The 25290-nt window shown below is 44.8% G+C and overlaps 1 protein-coding gene across 1 annotated transcript in view; it reads right to left on the bottom strand.

Annotated features, from left to right (window-relative positions):
- Positions 1 to 1408: 1408 nt before the first annotated feature.
- rad51 (RAD51 recombinase) overlaps positions 1409 to 25290 on the bottom strand; it is a 165519-nt gene continuing 141637 nt past the window's right edge. The window contains exons 8-10 of the mRNA XM_072486302.1: positions 20872 to 21001; positions 18011 to 18132; positions 1409 to 2412 (exon numbers count right to left, since the gene is read on the bottom strand). Coding sequence (XP_072342403.1) covers positions 2289 to 2412; positions 18011 to 18132; positions 20872 to 21001 — 376 coding nt within the window. The 3' untranslated portion in view covers positions 1409 to 2288. The remainder of the gene's footprint in view (positions 2413 to 18010; positions 18133 to 20871; positions 21002 to 25290) is intronic.

Genomic DNA, 25290 nt, shown 5'->3' with positions numbered 1-25290 from the left:
AACCATGCTAACCCGACCCAGTAATGCTAATTTTTCTGTTCTCCACACGAAGGCTGGTCTGACCCACAGCGCATCAATCTCCAACACAGTAAGGCAAGAAGGAAGGTCCAAAATCTACACCAGCTGGAATGGGGACCAAACCACATGTTGTTTCACCAATCTGACCCACACCAACTGGTAACCCCCCCCCCCCCCAAAGGGTTTGAGTTGCTATCAATTGTGATAAAGTTCCAATTTTCTTTCTATTGCATGGTTGTCTGGAAATCTCTCCACCCTTAACATCTGCCATTGGCATATGGAAGAAGTTCCCATTTCCCCTTACGACAGTTCTTGGACTGCAATAATTACAAGAGCAAAATGCACACTACAGAGTTTGGTGAAACTTCAGTTTGATTTGTTTATTTGGCTGATTTGTTTAAGTCCCTCCTGCGACTTATTGGGAATTTTCACAAAACCCAAAACTCCCTTTACAAAGTTGACTAAAACTTACATGAATTACCATAGTTAATGCCCTTCTACAATTTGACTGCAACTTACAATATGACCCCAGTGTAAATCTCTCTTTTTGGCTGGGACTTACAATTACTCGCACAGTTGGTCATTACTGCTGTTGATTGTAGGCCTGGGTCGAAAGATGACCAATCCCATCGTTCTTTTTTGACTGCAGTGACCACGATCTGGTGCCATTCTCCTTTTATGATGATTCATATCACAATGTCACAAACACATCTCCTGTTGACATCCTGAATTGTCGAGTGGTAAATACCTTTCCAAACCTTTAGTTTATTCCATGTCCTGATCTAGATGGGACTGGATGGGCATAATCAATTCTCATGCTGGTTCCATAACAGAAAACAGTACAATCCCTGCCCAGGTGAGGAATACAATGGCAGTCGTCCTGTACCACAGTTTGTGATAATGTCTCTCCCAGTCTCAGAATTGCATTAGGCAATGGCAATTACCTTGCACCATTGTTTGTGATAATGTTTTCTTCCGGTTTCATAATAGTCAAAGTTGCTTACACTTCTGTGATGTTATAATTAACCCCATCATACCTGTATAGCTGACTTCTGTATGTCATGCTGCGGCTTTTCTATTTATATTTTACAGTTCAAGGTCATGTCCATGTGTTGGCGTTTAATATCTCACGATTTTACAGTTCGAGGAGGAAGGATTCGCAGGTTATGCTCAACCTGTTTGCTACATTACAAATGCACCTTCCTTGACCATCAAATCCTGGTGTGGAACTTGAATCCAGAGCTTCTGGCCCAGTGGGACACTACCCACTATGCCATAAGATGTCACCAGGAATACTGTGATGTTCAATGAAACTTGGTTCACTCTGCATCACTACCAACCCTCAGCTTGAAGAGCACATTTTAATAAAGTAAAAACTGCATAGATAAAATTAAAGTAATTGTCATAATAGTTTATTGACATGAATTTCAAGTTTTCCATCATTACCAAGAATGGCTTGTTATTAGCTTTAGTGATAAAATATAAATTACACCCTGTTTAGGATGCATTAAGAAATCAGAAGCATTGCAAATTCCTCTGTTAAAGCAATGTGTTTTTATTGTTACCCAGTTTAACAAAATTATGCACTAAATATACCCCATTTCTACACCCTCAACAAACCTTGGTACTTCAAACAAATCAAAGAAACAAAATCAAAAGAAGGGAATATGCTTTCTCATAATCTTGTTGAAGCATAGATAGATTCAGTGACCCACTATAGGATGGCATGTGAGCCAATGTGTTACAGTTGATCAATGGTCTCCATGTGGTTCATTCTCTTCCACTTCCAGAAGGTACTTATCTATAAAACTGGAAACGCAAAAGTATCATGCAGTGCAACCTGTTGCATTCAATAGGTTTCTAGTTTGTTACCAATCGCCTCCACAGCAGTGTCTCACAAGCAGAGGTTCAAGTTACTGCTACTGAAACTGCAGCTAATGACCCTGGAATTTAACACAAACGCGGAATGAATCTTGTTCAATGTAGTTTTCTCTGCCCACTTTCATGTCTGCCAAATGTTATAAATATGGGGTCATAAGAAATCATCAGCCCTATGGCTCCCAATTTCAATATTTCAATGTCTGAAACATCAGGTGACAACTAAGCGCAGCTTTATTTCCTGAAGCTGAAAGCTGACAGAAAGTTCAAAGAGCTTTCAACACTCACCATGTCAGTGCAATGTCTACACAAAGTATTACTGACTGTCCTCTTAAGTGTGATCACTTGCAGCCAGTAGCTTCCTGTACAAGATTAGGAAGGGTCATTCACATTTAGTCTTTAGCATCCCCAATTCCATCAGAATTGATAGCAAACATAGCCTCTGCCTCAGGCAAGCAAGGAGAGTCGTAAATCTTACAGATTCGGGTTTCACCTCGCCCTTTCCTCAAGTACAACCTGAAAAAAAAATGAAGGATAGGTAGAAAATGTGCAATTATCTTGCAGCTGTCCCCACAAATAAAAATTTTGCCACCTTTATGTAACAATGTGCCTTTTCACGGTCCTTTACTCTTCATTCACAAGAATATTTAGTCCCCATTATTACGAAAAGACACCTTAAAAGGATCCTTTAATGGCCCAGTTAGTTAATTCAGCAGGCAGCTGAGTCATAATGGATTCAAATCCTGATGGGTATTGGGTTTGTTCTCAGAGAAACAGATGGTTGCTACAGTTAGTTGGAGTTTGAGGGTGATGATCAGCTAGAGTCACTGCTCTTTATTGCTATTGAATACCCTCTGTTGAAAATTCATAAAAGGACGTTGGCTGAGAATAGGATCAACTTCCATGATGGGCTAACTTGTTATCACATCAATATTTCAAAAGTAATTGAATAGAAAACAACCTATTCCAGGGAAATGTGAATGTTTAACAAAGGAGGAGAAGAATTTGGCACAAAAAAAAACAAGAGTACTAGCTCTCCAATGAGCTGGATGCTCCTGACAGGGTCAAGTACAATGTCTTGAGAGGAGGGGCACTGTCTTTACTATAGAAAAGATCCTAAGTGTTACCAAAAGCCTGGCTATAAAGATGAGGTTTGAAAAGTGTTTTTCATAGGAAAAGAGGAAATTCAGAAGACACTTCCAGAGAACAAGTCCAAAGCAATTAAAGTCTTTCACCAATGGTGGGGCAAAGAGAAGGCAGATAGTGAAAGACCAAAATTAGAGGATCAATCGATATGACAAGAGTTGTAAAACTAAAGGAAGTCGCAAAAATATGGCTGGGCAAAGCCTCAAGGGATTTGAAAGACAAGAACTTGGAATTTTGTTTGAGGGATTGGGAATCAATATAGGCCAACAGAAAGGTTACAGGTGAGCTGAATGGTGCAGGTTAAGTTCCAGATACCACCAGCCTTTAAGAACTTTTCGACTTTGCAGATATGAGGATAAAAAGGCAGCAAAGGAAATTTTAGGAAGAGTCTATTAAGATTCAAAAGCATAGGTAAGCATTTGGATGGCAGATAAATGTTGATGAGTACAAGGCAGCAATTATTGCAGAGGTGGAAATTGACAACCTAGATTGTTTATCAACGTTTTCCCCAGATCAAAGCTGGGAACTAAATATTCAAGGGTGTGCGACTTTTCGTAAGGGCAGGCAGGAAAGGGTGGTGGGGTAGCTTTGTTAGTGCAAGGTGGACCAAGTACATTAGCAAGAAATGATCTTGGATCAGAAGATGTGGAATCCATTTGGGTTGAGGTAAGAAATAACAAGAGGAAGCAGATACTGGTGGGAGTAGTCTAAAGGCCCCTATACTGTAGGATGGAGATTAAATCAGGAGATAATGAGGGCATGTAAAAAAGGCAATACATTAATCATGGGTGACTTTAATCTTCATGTGGATTGGGGAAACATAATTAGCAGAGGTAGCCATGAGAAAACATTCATGGATTGTTTTAGGGACAGTTTCCGAGAGCAATATGTTGTGGAACCAACCAGGGATCAGGCTATTTTGGATCTGGCAATGTGTAATGAAACAGATTTAATAAACAATCTCAGGGTAAAAGATCCTCAGTGGTAGAATTTAGTGTTCAGTTTGAGAGTTGCGAAACTTGGGTCAGAAGCAACTGTGCTAAATGTAAATAAGGGGAATTACAAAGGAATAAGGGCAAAGTTGGTTCAAGTTGACTGGGAAAGGAGTTTAGCAGAAAAGACGGTTGATTAGCAATGGCAGACGTTTATGAAAACAATTCATGACTCACAATAAAGTGAGGAAGGAGGATTGTAGGAAGGGGATACATCAACCATGGCTAACCAAGTTAGTTAAGGATAGTATTAAACTCTTCCGGTGGCGGCCATGGAGGAGTAGGTCGCACATTCGATAGCTCCCGCCTGAAATGGACTTTCGGACCTTTTTTCCCCGGATTTTTGGGGACTTTATGAAATAAATTGGTGGAGTGAGCAATCGTAAGGAGGATTTCTCCCCCCCCCCCCACCCCCACCCCCACCGATGTATGGATAGCTGGACCAGAAGTAGCCGTGTGAAACGAGTTAGTCCCGATAGAGGGAAGCGAGTGGAACTGGCAGTGCGGCGAAGCATGGCAGACGGCAAGAACCAGGGAGCGGTGGCTCACTGGCCGAAGGAGCAGCAGATGGAGTTCTTCAAGAGTTGCTTTGCCGAGATAAAAAAGGATACGCTTGATCCGATGAAAGCATCGATCGACCAAATGGTCGCGACTCAAGTGGCCCAGGGGAAAGCGATTAAGGAGATGGAGTTAAAACTATCCAACCAAGAGGATGAGATAACTGTACTGGAGCACAAGGTGGAGGTGCTAGATGACTGCCACAGGAAGATGCAGGAGGAGCTGGAGAGCAGGACCAAGAGGTAGAATTTAAGAATCGTTGGCCTTCCTGAAGGCATTGAGGGGCCAGATGCGGGAGCATATGTGTCGGGTATGCTGGAGTCGCTGATGGGAGCGGGGGCTTTCCCTCGACCCCTAGAACTGGACAGAGCGCACAGAGCCCTCGCAAGGAAGCCCAAGGTGAATGACCCGCCGAGGGCCATGGTGGTTCGTTTTCACCGTTTTTCAGATAAGGAGCGTGCCTTGCAATGGGCCAAGAAGGAACGAAGCAGCAAGTGGGAGAACACTGAGGTGTGCATCTATCAGGACCTGGGAGCGGAGCTGGCCAAGAGACGTGCTGGGTTCAACCGGGCAAAGGCGACCCTCTTTAAGAAGGGGGTGAAGTTTGGGGTGTTATACCCAGCAAGGCTGTGGGTAACGCATGAAGATCAACACTACTATTTCGAGTCGCTAGATGATGTTTGGACATTTAGTAAAGAGAAGTTGGACTCACGTTAAAAGGCACTTAAGCTCCGGAGATGGAATGTAGCGGTGGTTTGTAATTGTGTTCTGTTTACAAGATTGTATTTAGTCTTAGGCAAGAGAATGGGCTGGAGGGAGGGCGGTTTGTTTCGCAGGGAGTTGATACGGGGGGGGGGGGGGGGGCTGAAGTTAGCATTACCCTTCGGGGAGACTGGGTCTTGTTTTAAGTGAGTGTTTCTGTTCTGGTTAATGGTTATGTTAATGTCTTCTTGAGCGCTGTTGTTTACTTACTGGGGAATGTGATCCTGTAAATAGCTTTTTTCTATGTGGGGAGAGGGGTCCGAACAAGAAGGTGATAGTCTGGTCGGTGCCAGAGGCGGGGGTTATCGGGGTCAGCAGACTCTCGGAAGCGTAGTGGGGGGTGAGCTAGTGTTTTGGTGTCTGACTTGGGAGATTAGGTTTCTGGTGCTACGGTGGGGGTCGGGGGTGGCTGCATTGCTGGCAAGGGAGACATTTTTTTCAGGAAATAAATGGGAGGTCGGGGGCGACTGCTGCTTAAGGGGGTGCTCGGGGAAGTGGGGGACGCAGGCTCGGGGCTGGCCAAAAAAGGGTGATGGCTAGTCGGCTGGGGGTGGGGGTGGTAGCCCCCCGTCCAGGCTGATTACATGGAATGTGAGAGGTCTGAATGGGCCAGTTAAGAGAGCACGCGTGTTCGCGCATTTAAAGGGACTAAAGGCAGACGTGGCAATGCTTCAGGAGACACAGTTTAAGGTCACAGACCAGATGAGATTAAGGAAGGGCTGGGTTAGTCAGGTGTTCCACTCAGGGCTGGACTTGAAGACCAGGGGGGTAGCAATTTTGATCAGTAAGCGAGTGGCATTTGAGGCTGGGAGAATTGTGGCTGATAAAGGAGGTAGGTATATAATGGCGAGTGGGAAGCTGGAGGGGGTCCGAGTGGTGCTCATGAACGTCTACGCCCCGAGCTGGGATGACATGGACTTTATGAGGCGCGTGTTAGGCAAAATCCCGGACCTTGAGTCACACAACTTGATCATGGGGGGACACTTTAATACGGTTATTGAACCTGAATTGGACCACTCAAAATCCAGGACAGGGAAGAGGCCGGAGGCGGCAAAGGAATTGAAGGGTTTTATGGAGCAGATGGGGGGGGGGGGGCGTTGACCCCTGGAGGTTCACGGCCGAGGGCAAAGGAGTTTTCTTTTTTCTCCCACGTCCACAAAGTTTATTCCCGTATTGACTTTTTTGTTCTGGGCAAGCGTTGATCCCGAGAGTGGCGGGGACGGAATACTCGGCGATTACAGTCTCGGACCATGGCCCGCACTGGGTGGACTTGCGGCTTAGGGAGGAGAGAGGGCAGCGTCCGCTGTGGAGACTAGACGAGGTGTTAGCGGACGAGGTGGTTTGCGGGCGGGTAAATAAGAATATCCAGAACTACCTGGAAACAAACAACACGGGAGAGGTATCGGCAGCGATGGTCTGGGAAGCCCTGAAGGCAGTTGTTAGAGGGGAACTAATATTGATCCGGTCTCAAAGAGAAAAGAGGGAAAGGGTGGAGAGCGAGAGATTAGTGGAGGAGATACTTCGGGTGGATAGGAGTTATGTGCAGGCCCCGGACGCGGGGCTCCTGAGGGAGCGGTGTAAGCTACAGTTTGAATTGCTGACCACAGGGACAGCGATAGTACAGCTGAGAAAGGCGTAGGGGGCGGTCTAGGAGTATGGGAGAAAGCGAGCAGGATGCTGGCACACCAGCTTAGGAAGAGAGAGGCGGCCAGGGAGATTGGTGGGGTAAAGAATAAGGAGGGTAATTTGGTGAATGACGTTTTTAAGGAATTCTACAGCAAATTATGAGAGTCGGAACCCCTGGCGGGAGCGGAAGGGATGAGGCAATTTCTGGACCAGTTGAGGTTCCCGAGGGTGGAGGAGGGCCTGGTGGAGGGCCTGGTGGCCCCGATTGAGATAGACGAAATTATTAAGGGACGAGAGGGCATGCAGTCGGGCAAAGCTCCGGGGCCGGATGGCTTTCCAGTGGAATTTTAAAAGAAATTTTCAGAGACATTGAGCCCACTGCTGATGAGGACCTTTAAATGAGGCGAGAGAGAAGGGAATCCTCCCCCCTACAATGTCGCAGGCCTCGATCTCACTCATTCTTAAACGGGAGGGGGACCCTGAACAGTGTGGGTCTTACAGGCCAATCTCGCTTCTAAATGTGGATGCCAAACTATTGGCTAAATCTTGGCCACAAGGATAGAGGATTGTGTCCCAGGGGTGATAGGGGAAGACCAGACTGGATTTGTTAAGGGCAGGCAACTTAATGCCAATGTGCGGAGGATTTTAACTATTGTTATGATGCCCTCGGAAGGAGGGGAAGCAGAGGTTGTGGCAGCAATGGATGCAGAGAAAGCTTTCGATCGGGTGGAGTGGGAGTACCTGTGGGAGGTGCTGGGTCGGTTTGGGTTTGGTGAGGACTTTATTCGGTGGGTGCGATTGCTGTACCAGGCGCCTGTGGCAAGCGTGCGCACGAACTGGCGGGGTATTTTAAATTGCACCGGGGGACGAGGCAAGGGTGCCCCCTCTCCCCGCTATTATTTGCTCTAGCCATTGAGCCGCTGGCCATGGCGTTGAGAGCCTCAAGGAACTGGTCCGGGGGGGGGGGGTGGAGCACTGGGTCTCGCTCTACGCGGATGATCTCCTCCTGTATATTTCGGACCCACTGGAGGGGATGGGGGAGGTCATGCGGATCTTGAGGGAATTTGGCAGTTTTTCGGGGTACAAACTGAACGATGGGAACAGCAAGCTGTTTGTGATCCAGGCTAAAGGGCAGGAGAAGAGACTGAGTGAGCTGCCACTTAGGAGGGTAGGGAAGAGCTTTCACTACCTGGGAATACAGGTGGCTCGGAAGAGGGATTCGTTGCATAAGCTTAATTTGACCTGGCTGGTGGCACAAATGGAAGGGGACTTTAAAAGATGGGACATGCTCCCGCTGTCACTGGCAGGGAGGGTACAGACCGTGAAAATGACGGTCCTCCCCAGATTTGTATTTGTATTTCAGTGCCTTCCCATCTTCATCCCCAAGGCCTTTTTCAAGCGGGTGAATAAGATCATCTCGGGATTTGTGTGGGCGAATAAGACCCCGCGAGTAAAGAGTGTGTTGCTGGAACGCAGTCGGGGGGAGGGTGGGCTGGCGTTGCCAAACTTTTGCAACTACTACTGGGCGGCCAATATAGCCATGATTAGGAAGTGGGTATTGGGGAAGGGGTCGGCATGAGAGCGGTTGGAGGCGGCGTCATGTAAAGGCACCAGTTTGGGAACGCTGGGAACGGCACCTCTGCCGTTCTCGCCGGCCCATTACTCCACAAGCCCGGTGGTGGTGGCGGCACTGAAGATCTGGGGGCAGTGGAGGAGACACAAGAGGGTGGAAGGCGCATCGGTCTGGACCCTGATATGTAATAACCACAGGTTTCTACCGGGCAGGATGGATGGCGGGTTCCAGAGCTGGGAGAGGGCAGGTATCGAAAGGATGGGTGACCTGTTTATAGATGGGAGCTTTCCCAGCCTGCAGGCGCTGGAGGACAAATTTAAACTGCCGCCATGGAACGGCGGGGATACAGGATAGAGTAGTTTCCGGTACCTGGGTGGGGGAGGGGAAGGTGTCGGATATCTACCAGGAGCTGTTGGAGGCGGAGAAAACCCCGGTGGAGGAGCTTAAGGGCAAATGGGAGGAGGGGTTAGGAGAGTTAGAGCTGGGTCAATTTACTTAGAAGCCCTAAGTAGGGTCAATTCCTCCTCATCATATGCTAGGCTCAGCTTAATCCACTTTAAGGTGGTCCACCGGGCACACATGACGGCGGCGAGGATGAGCAAGTTTTTCGGGGTAGAAGACAGATGTGCGAGGTGTGCGGGAAGCCCAGCAAACCATGTCCATATGTTTTAGGCATGCCCGAAGCGTGGAGGGTTTTGGCAAGGGTTTGCGAAAGCAATGTCCACGGTGCCAAGTCCAGAGGCGGCGATCTTTGGAGTGTCAGAAGACCCGGGAGTTCAGGGTGTGAAAAAGGCCGATGTTCTGGCCTTTGCCTCCCTGGTAGCCCGGAGGCGGATCATTTTAATGTGGAGGAACTCGAAACCCCCGAGTGTAGAGACTTGGGTCAGTGACATGGCTGGGTTTCTCAGCCTCGAGAAAATAAAGTTTGCCTTAAGAAGATCAATGCTAGGGCTCTCCCGGAGGTGGCAGTCGTTCGTCGACTTTCTTGGAGAAATTTAAAATGTCGGCAGTAGCAGCATTCCGAGAGGGGGGAACTTACAATTAAAGTAAGTTTTAATTTATGTTATTTCATGTGGCGTGTGAAGATAGAGCCGATTGGGGAAATGTCTATTTTTTTACCATGTTAATGTTCAATGTTTACTTTTTTTTTGTTATTGTTAGAAAATTTTACAAATACTTCAATAAAAATATTTTTTAAAAAGGATAGTATTAAACTGAAAGAAGAAACACATAGATTGTGGCATAGATTAGTGGTAATCCAGAAGATTGGGTAAGTTTTAAAAAACAACAAAAGATGACCAAAAAAAAAGAGAGAAGATAAACTATGAGGGTAAACTAGCAAGTGCTATAAAAATAGACAAGAAAAGTGGGGGAGGAAATAAGTACTATATCTATATCTATCACTAGAGAAACTAATGTGGCAAAAGGCCGATAGGGCCCCTGGACCTTATGGGTTGCATCCTAGGGTATTAAAAGTAACTACAGAGATAGTGGATGCACTGGTAGAAATCTTCCAAGAATCCTTAAATTCTGAAAAAGTCCAAGGATTGGAAAAATTCAAAAAGGGAGATGAAAAACAGGTAAATGTAGGCCAGTTAACGTAACATTTGTCATTGGGACAATGCCAAGAGTCCACATTAAAGGATTTGATAGCAGAGCATTTAGAAATACATAACGTAATCAAGCAGAGACAACATAGTTTCATGATGGGAAAATCATGCCTGACAGATTTATTAGAATTCTTTGAGGTGCTAACGAACAGGATAAAGGGGAACCAGTAGATGTATTATACTTGGATTTCCAAAAAGCATTTGATAAGGTGCCGCACTAAAAGCTATTTGATAAGATAAGAGCCCAATGTTTTGGGATAGTATATTAGCATGGGTAAAGGATTGGCTAACTGATAGAAGGCAGAGAGTTGGGATAAAAGGGGCATTTGCAAGATGGCAACCTGTAACTATTGGAGTGCCACAAGGATCAGTGCTGGGGCCACGATCATTTATAATATATACGATTGACTTGGACAAGGGAAGTGAATGTACTCTTGCCAAGTTTGTCAATTACACAAAAATAGATGGGAAAGATGACACAAAGTGGCTCCAGAGGGATTTAGACAAGTTAAGTGAGTGGGCAAAATCTTGGCAGATGAAAAATAATGGAGGAAGATGCAACATTGTGCACTTTGGTAGGTAGAAAAAAGGAGCTGAATATCATTTAAATGTAGAATGACTGCAGAAAGCTGCCACAAAGAGATTTCGGGCCCTTGTGCGTAAATTATAAAAAGCTAACGTGCAAATACAGCAGGCGATAGGGAAGGCAGATGGAATGTTGACCAAAAAACAACCAAAAGGAGGTTAAATAGTACACAAAGTGCAATACAAATCAGATAAACTCCTGCAGCAAAGTGAACACAAGCACCAAAATGGTGCTGAGATGAAATGCATCAATTACATTTTCAACAGCTTATTTAAATATTTTAAATCATAAGGCATTGTGCATTTTTTTCTCTATTCCTTCATGGGGTGTGGGTGTTGCGGGTTGCGCCTGAATTTATTGTGCTTCCCTAATTGCTCTCAAGGCGGTGACGGTAAGCCTCTTTCTTGAGCAGCTGCAGTCTATGTTGTGTACACCCACAGAGTTGTTAGGAAGGGAGTTCCAGGGTTTTGACACAGTAGCTGTGGAGGAACAGCAATATAGTTCCAAGTCAGGATGGTATGTGGTTTGGAGGGAATTTTGCGGGTAGTGGTATTCAAATGCATCTGCTGTCCTTGTCCTTCTAGGTGGCGCAGTGTTCAGGGTTGGAAGGAGCTGTTGAAGGAGCCTTGGTGAGTTGCTGCAGTGCACTTTCTTAATGGTACATACTACTGCCACTGTGCATCAGTGGTGGAGGGATAGAATCTTTGAAGTGGTGGATCAGCTGCAAATCAAACAGGCTGCTTTTCCCTGGATGGAGTCAAGCTCGAGTGTGGAGTTTTACTTATCCATGCAACTTCACCACACTCCTGACTTGTGTCTTTCAGATGGTGGACAGGCTTTGGAGATTCAGGAATGAGTTATTTGCAGGGAACTGGGAACGGTGGCCTGCCGCAGTCTGGGCGAGAGGAGCAGCGCAAGCAGGGGCGAGAGAGCAGCGCAAGCAGGGGCGAGACTGTTGCTGTCAGTGTTGTCCATAAAGGTCCTGACGTTCCAGGTCCCACGATTCAGTGGGTGGGTGGGATGGGATTGGGGTTGACGAGACTGCAAGGCATAAGAGAGAGGGAAAATGTCATCACCCTTTACAAGTGACATCACTAACAGGCAGGCAGATGATCGGTGGATGATGAGTGTTTGTTAGTCCACATCCTACAGCAAAACTTTTCTCCAGTCGCCTCGGATTTTCCTACCACTGGACCAAGACTTCACGCCGCCGGAAGCATGGCGTGGTTGGTGTTAAAAGAATCCACATACAGATACCTTCCAGCCCAACCCCACCCCACCCACTGAATTGCGGTACATGGAACGTCAGGACCCTTATGGACAACACCAACAGACCTGACCGTCGCATAGCCATCATAGCCTGGGAACTCCAACGCCACAACCATGACATTGCTGCCCTGAGCGAGACATGACTGGCAGAAGGTCAGCTTAAAGAAAAGGATGGTGTATACATCTTCTGGAAAGGCAAACCAGAAGAACGGCATCTCAACGGGGTTGGCTTTGCCGTAAAAAACAAATTGGTTAGGCATCTCAAAGAACCCACCTGCGGTGTGAGCGAACCACTCTTGACCCTATGGCTCACCCTGGCCCGGCAGCAGCACATCACAGCCGTCATCTCTACACCCCAGCACTAGATGCATCGCACAAGACAAAAGAAGCATTCTACTCCAGCTTAGATCAATCGCTCTCCCGCATCCCAAAGGGAGACGAGCTGATTCTCCTCAGCGACTTCAATGCTAGAGTCGGGAGGGATGCAAACCTTTGGAAAGGCGTGTTAGGCAGAGTAGGCTTGGGGAAAAGAAATGCCAAAGTACTCCTCCTGGCAAAATGTTTAGAACATAATCTGGCCATCACGAACACCCTGTTCCGCCAGAGAGACTGAAGACCTTCTGGCAACACCCCACAATGCTCCAAGTACTGGCACCTGATAAGACTATATCATCATCCGAGCAAGGGGCCACAAAAATGTCCACATCACCTGCGCCACTACCGGAGCCAATGACTGCTGGACTGGCCTGCGACTAATCCGTTCTACGATCTCCATCATCCTGGCCCCAAACCAGCAGAGGCAGAAAAAAAGCTACAGGAGACTCAATGTCACTGGACTCAAAGACCCCGAGAAGAAAGAGCTACTCAGTCGGCGCCTCACAGTTAACTTGGCGACGATCAATGAGCCAAAGCCGCAGAATTCCCACGGCGCCTTGTCCACTTAAAAGCCACCAGAGTCAGCACCTGCGAGGAGATGTTCAAGCTCTCAACTAGGAAACATCAAGACTGGTTCTACGGGAACGATCAGAAGACGCAAGTAGCTCCTGAACTGGCAACGCCACCAAAACAAGAGTTTTAAGAGGAAACAGACGGCTGAGTGCAACAAAGAACTCGATCTAAAGAACAGATGGTGGGTGGACAGAGCTCAGAAGACTCAGGAGAGGGCACTTTGAGGACCTCCTCAACCAAGACACAGCCTCCGACCCAAGTGCCCTCAACACCATCCCGCAACACGCTACCCACCACCATCTCAGCGTAACCTCATCTCGCCACGAGGTTGAAAAAGCCATCCGACAGCTGAAAAATAAGCCAGATGGAATCCCCACAGAAGAATTAAAATGTGGTGGAGAGGTACTCGTGACAAGAACCGACAACCTAATCACCCTTGTCTGGAAGGAAGAAAGCAGACCAGGTGATCTGAGACACTTTAATTGTGACCATCTTCAAGAAAGGAGACATTTCTGACTGCAGAAATTAGAGGGATTTCCCTACTCTCCTCCAGGGGAAAGGTCATCGCGAGAATCCTCCTCAGCCACCTTCTCCCAGTGGCTGAAGAACTCCTCCCCGAGTCTCAGTATGGCTTCTGCCTATCGAGAGGCACAATGGACATGATCTTCAGCACATGACAAATCCAGGAAAAGTGCAGGGAGTAGCATCAACCTCCGTATGTGGCTTCCTTCGATCTCGCAAAGGCCTTCAACTCTGTCAACCATGAAGGATTGTGAAACATCCTCCTCAAATTTATTTGCCGCAGAAATTAGTCACCATTCTCCACCTGCTACACATTGACATGCAAGCCATGATCGTCACCAATGGAACCACCACAAAACTAATAAGTGTATAAACTGGGGTCAAACAGTACTGCGTTATCGCACTTCTCCATCTTCCTCGCACAACACTCCAACCCATCACCCTTAAGCTCCCGCTGGAGTGGAGCTAACCTACCGGATAAGTTCAACCTCCAATGGCTCCAGGCCGGAACTAAGACCACCCCAACTTCTGTCATCAAGCTGCAGAACATAGACCACCCTTGTTCACGCACACACTAATGGGCCGAGCTACAAATCATCATCGACTCATTCACCGAAGCATACGAGAGAATTGGCCTCAGAGTAAACATCAAGAAAACAAAGGTTCTCTACCATCCCGCTCCTGCCACACAAAACTCGCCCCGACCATCATGATCTCCAGTGAGCCCCTGCACGATATAGCTCAGGGATGTTCAAACTCAGGGTCACAATCTGCAGATGGGTCATGGGCAGGTGTCGCAGAGTGATCGGTCGTGGCTTTCTCGATCGCGGAAGAAGCGCCCAATGGCCACAACTGCCTTTTCAGAATACCGGCCGCAACCCGCCTTTAAATGTGAAAGTTGGAGTTTTCCCGCCAGAAACGGCGGCAGAGAACTGGTCACACACCCGGCACGTCCACTGATGCACCCTGTGGGTCCACGGTTTGGGCGCAGAATCTGGAGGAGAGATTCATCCATTTTGTGACTGCCAGCAAGCAAGAGGACTGTGTGAACAACTGAAGACAGATCATTTTGTAATAAGGAAGAGAGGGCCAGAGACAAAAACAGCCAGGATCTCACGATTGAATCTACTGGAGAGAGCTTCTTAGGAGAGTCCACTGCAAGACAAAGCAGTGCTGGCGTGAGCTATATTCATTGCTCCAGGAACTCTGATAAACAACTTATGAAGAAACTGAAATCGGGAACAAAGCAGTACCAGGATGATTTCTTGCGGTATGACATTGTTAATTTTGCCAATGCAAATCAAGATGCAAAGCCCATGTGTGTTATATGGAGGGAAGTACTGGCAAGTGAAAACTTCAAATCCTCAAACTTAAAAGGCATTTGAAGACTAAGCATGGCGAGTTCAAGGACAAACCTCTTGCAGCGAGAACATAAATTGTCAGCTGAAGTCCTTAGCATAAATGTAACATTGAATGACAAAGCAAGTGAGATCATGAGGACCAAGCAGGTTCATCTGTTACGTCAAAAGTAAGTGAAAATTGTGGGTCGCGAAGGCTGGCCAGCGGGGTCGCGAAGGCTGGCCGGTTAAGTGGGCCCTGGAGGTCGGCCGGTTAAGTGGGCCCCAGGGAAAAAAAGTTTTAAAGACACTGAAGTAGATTACTTCCCATACTCAATAGCCTCCACTTGGCGAAAGCAGACATTAACGATGAAATCCAGCATCGACTCCAATGCACTAGTGCAGTCTTCGGACACCAGAGGAACAGAGTGTTTGAAGACCAAGACCTCAAATCCACCATCAAGGTCATGGTCGACAGAGCAACTGCAATCTCCATCCTCTTGTATGCATCAAAAACATGGGCAAGATACAGCAGACAACTCAAATCCCCGCAGAGATATCATCAATGTTGCCCCTGCAAAATCCTGCAAATCCACTGGCAGGATAGGTGTAACAATGTGAGTGTCCTCTCCCAGGCCAATATCCCCAGTACCAAGGAAGTGATCATGCTCGACCAATTGCGATGGCCGGACCGCATTTTCCACATGCCCGTCACAAAACTCCCGAAACAAGTGCTCTACTCCCAGCTCAACAAAGGCAAGCGATCACTAGGAGGGCAGAAGAAACGCTACAAGAACACTCTGAAAGCCTCCCTAAATAAATGCAACATCCCCATCGACACATGGGAATCGCTTGCCTTAGAACCCACAAACTGGAGAAGAAGCATCCGCGAAGGTGCCAATCACTTTGAGTGTCACAGGGTGGAGTATGCGGAGGCCAAGCACGAACAACAGAAAGAGAGCACAGAATCCAGAGCGTCCCACCCACCTGCCAAACCTGTTGCAGAGTCTGTGTATCCAGGATTGGATTATTCAGCCTTCGCAGAACCCACCTCCCCAGAGTGTCCGCAAGTCAGAGATTCAGGGGCAGCACGGTGGCGTAGTGAGTGAGCCCTGCTGCCTCACGGCGCCAAGGTCCCAGGTTCGATCCCGGCTCTGGGTCACTGTCAGTGTGGAGTTTGCTCATTCTCCCAGTGTTGCGTAGGTTTCACCCCTACAACCTAAAGATGTGCAAGGTAGGTGGATTGGTCATGCTAAATTGCCCCTTAATTGGAAAAGTAGTAATTGGGTACTCTAAATTTTTTTATTTTTTTTAAAGTTGGAGATTCAGCAGTGGTAATGGCATTGTGACTCCCTATTGCTGTTATTTATTATTCCAGGAACTACCCAAGGAATGTTAGAGTCATATTTTTTTTAAACCCTGGCATTTTTACTGCTTTAGTAATGCTTATTATCCACTTTTTTTGCATTTGTAATAAATAGCATGAGTTCAATACCACACTTGTCTCCTAAATTTGTTCCTCAGTCTGATCATATTGAGCCGTGACAATGTAGGACAAATTCATCATAGATATCTACCGTTTGCAACCCTGTGCATTATCTTTCAGGTCTACTTAGGTAATTCCCACTGGTTTTCAAAATGGGGCATTAATTTTGCTTGATTATTAGCACACTGTTGCCTTCAAATTCTCTGGAGACAGGTCCTAGAGTTCAAATATTTTTAAAAACTGCTTGGGTTTCCATTCCAATTATCATCCAGCAATTATCAAGCGAATGATCACATATTATCCTCCGTAGTGAATAGGCACCCTATATTCAGCATCAAGGTCCACATATGAACGCAAGAACTTAATAGGTGGTTCTATGGCCACTCAAACTGCATCTCCATTCAATAAGATCATGGTTGATCAGATCTTAGCCTAAACTTCACTTTCTTGCCTATTCCCCGATAGTTAAAAATTCTGTCTATTTCAGCTGTGAATAAACTCAATCACTCAGCCACCAGCATGAAAATTGATCACTTTTCTATGGTGTCAGAGTGACTAACATCCATAGTGCCATATTTGAGTTAAAGATTTATGCTTCTATATGTGGGGGTCAAACAATTGGAGAATTTTGATCAATAATTCTCAAATAATTGAAACTAATAATTGGGAGAACAACTTTAAGGTGACAGGTTCATAGCACTTGGCAAATGCATTCCAATTGCAAACAGTCCAAGGCAAATTTTAAATCAGATAGTTCACTTTACCATGTAGAAACACATGTGATAAGATTATTGATTTATTCATAGTTTTAGGTGCTAATTGAATGCATAGCTGAAGAATGAAATTATTAAAAATGTCTTGACTGTGGGAATACCATCAGTTTTTGATAATTAGTAAACTATCAAACTTTGGTGCCATGTCTGCAGAAATTCAAAACATTGTGCCATGTCTGCAGAAGTTCAAAACCTTGTTTCATGAAATGTTGCGTAAAAGCCTCTTGTAATGAACAAAACTATTGTTCTTTAGTACATCTAGCAATAAAAATGTATCAAAGCCTTAACCATAAAAAGGTTAATGCAAGCACCGTACCTTTGTAGGAATGGCATACGTGGCGGGTATTAGTAATTTTTTTTAAATGACCAATGTTTGAATAACAAATCATTTTCTAAGTGACAAGACATCTATTTGAACAAATCAGGAGATTTCAGCTGAGAATTAGAAGCCAATGAGTAAATGAGGGATTAGGCCATAGGATTCCCTTAAAATACCTCGTGGGCGAGGTTTCGTTCTTGAATTCCTCCCTTCCTGAATTCTTGAATTGTCTATTTCTTATGCTTTTATGTTTACCACTTTTCACTATGTTCTGACCAGTTTATGTATTATTTGATACAAGTTTTGATTTAGTTCTTATGCAAGTGTGTTGAAGTGAATTATTAGCAACAAAGTTTTATTTTTGGACAACTCCAATCAACCGGACCTTGGGCTCTTATTTGAAGCACTTGTCAAATGCATCCCAATTGCAAACAGTGCAAACAAATTTTAAATCAGATAGTTCACTCTATCATGTAGAAACATGTGAAATGTCATTTTCAAACTGTTTAACACAGAAAAACAGCAAACCTTCCTGTCAACTCTGCGCAATCACATCTGTCGGTTCATAAATCCAGCAAGCACTCACCACCTTATAAAATCATCTTACCTCGTTGTTGATGCATGAGCAATGATGTTTCCACCAATTGGCTTTTTTGGGTCAGCAGCAAACATTGCTGCCCCATCGACCTGTGCCACAACCTGGTTAGTTATTGCCACAGCTACCCCAAACTAGAAGAAGAATAAGTGCAAGATGTTAAAGTGTGATGCACACTGCTCCAATCTCAAGACAAATTATGGAAATCACAATCCTCTTTCAGTTAATGTCCCTTTTGGCACACTGCGCTAAATAGCTGGCTTTAAAAGCAGACCAAGGCAGGCATGCAACACGGTTTAATTCCCATACCAGCCTCCCCGACAAGGCGCCCGAATGTGGCGACTGGGGGCTTTTCACAGTAACTTCATTTGAAGCCTACTTGTGACAATAAGCAATTTTCATTTCATTTCACTAAATATATGCACAAAGGACATATTAACATATCCAGAAAGCCAAAGCAAACAACATTTTTGCCAGCAGAGTTAATAACCCAAAATTACAGAACCCTGTTGCACATATCATTATTTGAAAGAGTAAGAACTGATATTGTGTCAATTAATTCAGACCCTACAGACACATCCCGCTGACTGAAAGCATATAAACTTGAACTGCTGGAAAACAGGGCTATGGAACTTTCAGTAGAATCACACTTTTCAGTGTTCTTTGTGTAGTGCCAATCTTGCAATTTATCTTCATGGAATGTAATATGAAGCTGCATTGCAAACTATTGCAAATCCCTGTGGTCAAATGCGCATATTAAAAGCGGCTAAGCCCCTTTGGTTTTAGATTAATTATACAAATTAATAATACAAATGCCAAATGCTGCAGATTTAAGTAAATCTGAAAGCTGGAAACAATCAGGTCAGGCAGCACCTATGGGGAGAGAAACAGTTGATATTTCAGACCATCAGAACCAGATTTGAAAGGTCATCAACCTGAAATGTTGACTCTTTCTCCAGATGCTGCGTGATCTGTTGAACATTTCCAACATATTCTGCTTTTTAAAAAAAAAATAATCACTTTATTGAGGTTTTTCTTTTTGGCATTGTAACTAACAGCAGCAATATAAACAATGTACATAAAAATATAAACAGTGCAAATAACACCTCCCTCCCCCACAGGTCCCACCATTAATTAACCCCCTAATCTACGCTAACCTAACCCCCCCCCCCCCCTTTCTGCTGACGATTAATTCTCTGCGAAGTCGTCGATGAATGGTTGCCACCTCTGGGCGAACCCCAACAGTGACCCTCTCATGGCGAACTTCATTTTCTCCAGACAGAGAAAGCTAGCCATTTCCGATAGCCAGGTCTCCAACTTCGGGGGCCTCGAGTCCCTCCATGCCAGTAATATCTGTCTCTGGGCTACCAGGGAAGCAAAGGCCAGAACATCTGCCTCTTTGTCCTCCTGAATTCCCGGATCCTGCGACACCCCGAAAATCGCCACCTCTGGACTCAATGCCACCCTTGTATTTAATATCTTGGACATGACGTCCGCAAACCCCTGCCAAAATCCCCTCCGTTTTGGACATGCACAGAACATGTGGGCATGGTTCGCTGGTCCTCCCGCACATTTTTCGCACCTATCCTCCACCCCAAAGAACCTGCTCATCCAGGCCACTGTCATGTGAGCCCGGAATTGAATCAGGCTGAGACTGGCACATGTTGCGGTCGCGTTGGCTCTACTCAATGCGTCCGCCCAAAGGCCCTCCTCTATCTCTCCCCCCAGCTCCTCCTCCCACTTTTGCTTCAGCTCCTCGGTCTGCGTTTCCTCTGATCCCATAAGCTCCTTATAAGTGTCAGAAACGCTCCCCTCTCCTATCCATCCTCTGGAAACTACCCTGTCCTGAATCCCCCTTAGCGGTAGGAGTGGGAAGGTTGGTACCTGTCTACGCAGAAAGTCCCGCACCTGCAGATATCGAAATTTGTTTCCCCCCGCTAATGCAAACTTCTCCTCCAGCGCCCTCATACTCGGAAAGCTCCCCTCTATAAACAAGTCCCCCATCCTAACATATTCTGCTTTTAATACAAATTCATAACTAGGATCCTGCAATTTACCAATCAAATTTCTTCAGTACACCTACGCAGTTGTCCTTTACTTCAACAAAAGAACAGAAGATTTCAAATTATGGGTTTTGATGGGAAGCTAGTGGTGAAAGTCAACAATCAGAGTAAGCAGAGGTTAAGAGCAAATATTCTTCTGCAGAGTTGTTGGAGCATGGAATGCTTTGCCACAGGAATTAGTGAGGCAGAAAGAACACCCCATGAAAGTGGAGAAATATGTGAAGAATTGGAAGACAAGATTACAGGGAGAACACAGGATTGTAAGATTGGACACATTGGCACACAACCCAAAGATGTGCAGGGTAGGTGGATTGGCTGTGCTAAATTACCCCTTAACTGGAAAAAACATTTTAAAATTAGATTTTTTAGGAAAGAGCTACTGCAGACGACATTGATTAGACAGCCTATGTTCTGCTGTAAATGTTTCTGATTCTGAAGAACATTCCTGGAAGCTCGTCCCTAACTATTCTAGTCTAGGAATAAAAAACATTTTGCAGATTGGAAGGTTTTCAATTATTTGGATTCTACTTAATGATAATCCACATACCCAGAGGTTGCCCCCTACAAGGTTTAATATTCACACAAAATGTTTAAAGCTTGCTCAGTGATTCTCAACTCAAAGCAACATTACTGTGCATGTTGCTTCTCTTATCCTTTACCTTCAGACATTTATTACATGTCTACTCTACCTTGCCACACACCCCCTCCAAAAACCATATAACTGGCCTAATTCCTACTTAACCTTGGTCACAAATATATCTCTGAATTCAAAGTTGTTAAAAATATTAACACAAATTTGAGAAGGCTTACCTCATCTGCCAGTCGCAACAACATTCGTAGAAAACGTGCTAGATGCATCTGCCTTGCTGACAGTTCACCTCTACCAGAGTAGTCTGTCCTGTACAAGGCTGTTGCACTGTCCACAATTAACAATGCATATCTACAATTGAAAGAGGTGTTTTAAAAAAATTGCATGCAGCAATCATTACATAATTCTTGACACTATGAGGTCAAAAGTACACAAGGAAAAATTATTTCTCCCATCAAAATTCATCTTCAGCATTCTTTAATCCAGTTGAATTCTGAATGCACTGATTTATGCCTGCCTGGAAATTATTCTTAGTAATTATCGCCCTTTGAGTAAAAACAACCCTGCATCTAATTACTTTGAAATTTTGTTTTCTGATCCTATCCCTCTAACCGCAAGATCTGCTTGTCTATATTATTTAATGCTGCACATACTGCAATGGCTGCCCCCAAGACCTTGAATACTTTCTTTCTGACTTTAGAACTAAAACTTCATAAAACCAATCAGCCCACTGTGCTTGTGCCAGCTCTATGAAAGAGCTACCAAATTAATCCCACTCCTCTACTCTTACTCCATAGTCATGTAACACCACTCACCATAATGAGTAAATAGTTAAAAGATGAGATGGGCAGAAGATTACTTGAAATTTTGCCCAGCATTCTAAATCACGAAAAGCAAGAGAAATCCAATCTAGGCAATTGCCACTCCATCAGTCTACTTTTGATCATTAGCAATGATAGAAGGTGTAGTTGCCAGTGCCAGCAAGCAGCATTTACACAGCGGTAATCTGCTCACCAGTGATCAGTCAGGATTTCACCAGGGTCACTTTGGTTCCAGACCTTAATGCAGTCTTGGTCCAAACATGATTTGAAGAGAGACCAAAGTGACTGCCCTAGCATTAAGGCATAATTTGACTGACTGCGACATCAAGGAACCCTAAATTGAAGACAATGGGAAGACGGGGAAGATAGATAGGGCGAATCGTTCCACTGGTTGGAATCATACCGCGCACAAAAAAAAAGACGATTGTGGTTGTTGGAAAGCAATCATCTCAACCTCGGGAGAGTGATGCAAGAGCTCCTCAGGGTAGTGTCCTAGGCTTAACCATCTTTAGCTGCTTCATGAATGATCTTCCCTCCATTATAAGATTAGAAGTGGGCATGTTCACTGATGACTGCATTGTGTTCAGTACCATTCACAACTCCTCAGATACTGAAGCAGTTGGTGTCCATATGCATCTACCCATCACGCCAAGATATTCAATGATATTACCATCATCAAAAATCTGGTGGTTACCATTGATCATAAATTTAACCAGATCAGCCTTTATATACTGTGGCTACAAGAGTAAATTAGGAACTGGGAATTCTGTGGTGAGAAGCTCACCTCCCGACTTTCCAAAACCTGTCCACCATCTACAAGTATGGGGAGTCAGATGCTGAATTACTCACCTCAATATATCATGTATCTGACATGTTCTTGCAACCATAGTATTTATCTAGCTGGCACAGCTAAGCTTCTGATCAATGGCAAACCTAAAGGATATCAATGATTGGAGATTCAGCAATGAGTATGCTTTTGATTGCCAAGGGAAGGCAGTTACTTTGTCTCGTTAGAGATGGTCATTGCCTGGCACAAATTTTACTCTTCACTTATCAGCCCAAACCTGATGCTCAGTGAAACATCAATCAATCTTGAACTCAACCTTAAAAGAGTATCGGCTACTTTGGTAAAATCGACATTTCCTCTACTAGATGTTTTGTATTTTCTGACTAACATCTATTGACTATGTGTATCAAATGAGGGAAATTGCAATGCTGTAGGCCTGGAATCATTGGGGCCTGGGTTAATAAAAGTTTACCTATGACAATGATAAGTTTAGAAATGAGCAATTCAGAGATGATGTACAATTGATTCAAATTCAAGACTTAGAAGCTGAAGAATCAACAGTAACACCAATTCAACTCTACTTATAAACATATTTAAAACATAAATTCTGACATTTATATTTATTTGTAACAATGGAATCTTTATTAAAATGGAATCCTTACTAAAGGAGAACAGAAAAAACTAAACTAAAAATGCAATAATTAATTAACATCGATTTCAAAGGAGAAAATCTTGCTGGACCAATATTATTTAATATTTTGAGGCGGTAACAGGGAGTGTACAATGCTAATGTAGATGTAAGTGAGCTGGATTATTAAAAGGTGGATAAGGTCAGAGAATGCGGATTCAGGGGACAAGTGGCAGAATGGATTGTTAGCTGGCTTCAAGTCAGAAAGCAAACGGTGAGAATAAATTCAGAGTGGTAGAAGGTGAAGTGGTGTTCCACCAGAAACACTTCCGGTCATAATTTACATAAGTTCTAAATTTGTTGATGACAGCAAATTGGGGCGAAGTCAATATTAAGGAGGACTGCATCAAGTTGAATGATCAGATTAATAAACTTGTAGTGTAATTGACAAATGAAGTTCAACACAGATAAATGGGAGGTCATACATTCTGGGAGGAAGACTATGGAGGTCACTTATTACTTGGAAGGTGCAAGTCTAGGCTGGGTAAAGGGAATAAAAGAGTATAAATACATCACTTACTAAAGGTTGTACCGTAGGTTAGCAAGGCCATAAAAAAGCCAACTTAAAATACTTTTTAAATTTTTTTTTAAATTTAGAGTACCCAATTCTTTTCTTTTCCCAATTAAGGGGCAATTAGGCGTGGCCAATCCACCTACGCTTCACATCTTTGGGATGTGGGGGTGAGACCCATGCAGACACTGGGAGAACATAAACTCCACATGGGCAGTGACCCGGGGCCGAACTCGGGTCCTCAATGCCGTGAAGCAGCAATGCTAACCACTGCGCCACCGTGCCACCCCCTAAACACTTAGCTTTATTTCTAGAAGGATAGACAGGATGTTATGTTAAACCTATACTCAACCTTGGGTTAGATCACAGTTACGAGTACCACATGCAATGTTAGCCATATCATACAAAGGACAGAGGGCTGGAGAACATGCAGATACAATTTATATGGACAACAGCAAAATTTCATGGGTATGTGGACATTTGGAGAAAGAATTGACAGGCTGGTTTCTTTTCTCTCTTGAAAATGGCTTAAAAATCATGATAGGTTTTGATAGAGTGGAGAGAGAGAATATTTTCTTATGGTGGAAAGAGCATAAGTGGAGACCATCAATTGGGTTTGTGTTTATCGTCACGTGCACCGAGGTACAGTGAAAAGTATTGTTCTGCGTACAGTCCAGGCAGATCATTCAATACATGTAAAATCACAGGACATATGATAAAACACAATGTAAATACATAAACACAGACATCAGGTGAAGCTTACGGAGTGTAGTACTACTCAGTAGAGAAGATGTGTGGAGAGATTAGTTCAATCCATAAAAGGGTCATTCAGGAGTCTGGTAACAGTGGGGAAGAAGCTATTTTTGAATCTGTTAGTGCATGTTCTCAGACTTTTGCATCTCCTGCCTGATGAAAGTGGTTGGAAGAGAGAATAACCCGAGTGGTAGTGGTATTTGATTATGCTGACCACTTTCCCAAGGCAGCAGGAGGTGTAGACAGAGTCAATAGATGGGATGCGGGTTTGTGTGATGGGCTGGGCTGTGTTCACGACTCTCTGTAGTTTCTTATGGTCTTGGGCCGAGCAGTTGCCATACCCAGGCTGTGATGCAGCCAGAAAGGATGCTCTGACTCATTGTTATTCGAGATCCAACCCACTACGGTCCTGTCATTAACAAACTTGTAGATGGCGTTGGAGCCAAATTTTGCCACACAGTCATGTGTGTATAAGGAATATTAAAGTGGGTTACGTGCACAGCCTTGCAGGGCCCCGGTATTGAGGACTATCGTGGAGATGGTGTTGTTGTTTATCCTTACAGGCTCTATGGGTCAGGAAGTCGAGGATCCAGTTGCTGAGGGAGGAGCCGTCCTAGGTTTTGGAGTTTTCATATGAGCTTGGCTGGGATTATGGTGTTGAAGGTGGACCTGTGGTCAATGAATAGGAGTCTGACATAGGAGTCCTTGTTGTTCAGATGCTCCAGGGTTAAGTGTAGGGCCAGGGAGATAGCATCTGCTGTGGATCGGTTGTGGCGGTATGCGAATTGCAGTGGATCAAGGAATTCTGGGAATATATGCAGTGGATCAAGGCATTCTGGGAATATAGAGTTGGCATGTCTCATAACCAACCTCTCAAGGCACTTCATAATGACAGACATCAAGGCCACCGGACAGTAGCCGTTGAGGCACGTTGCCTGGTTCTTCTTTGGCACTGGTATGAAGGTGGTCTTCTTGAAGCAGATATAAGATAGTCACCAAGAAAACCAATTAGAAATTCAGAAGGAACTTCTTTACCCATAGAGTGGCAAGAATATAGAACTCACTACCATGGGCAGTGGA

This window comes from Scyliorhinus torazame, chromosome 2 (assembly GCF_047496885.1).
Source record: "Scyliorhinus torazame isolate Kashiwa2021f chromosome 2, sScyTor2.1, whole genome shotgun sequence".
Classification (NCBI taxonomy): Eukaryota; Metazoa; Chordata; class Chondrichthyes; order Carcharhiniformes; family Scyliorhinidae; genus Scyliorhinus; species Scyliorhinus torazame.
Note: the sequence above shows the minus strand (reverse complement) of the source record. Positions and strands in the feature narration are given on the sequence as shown.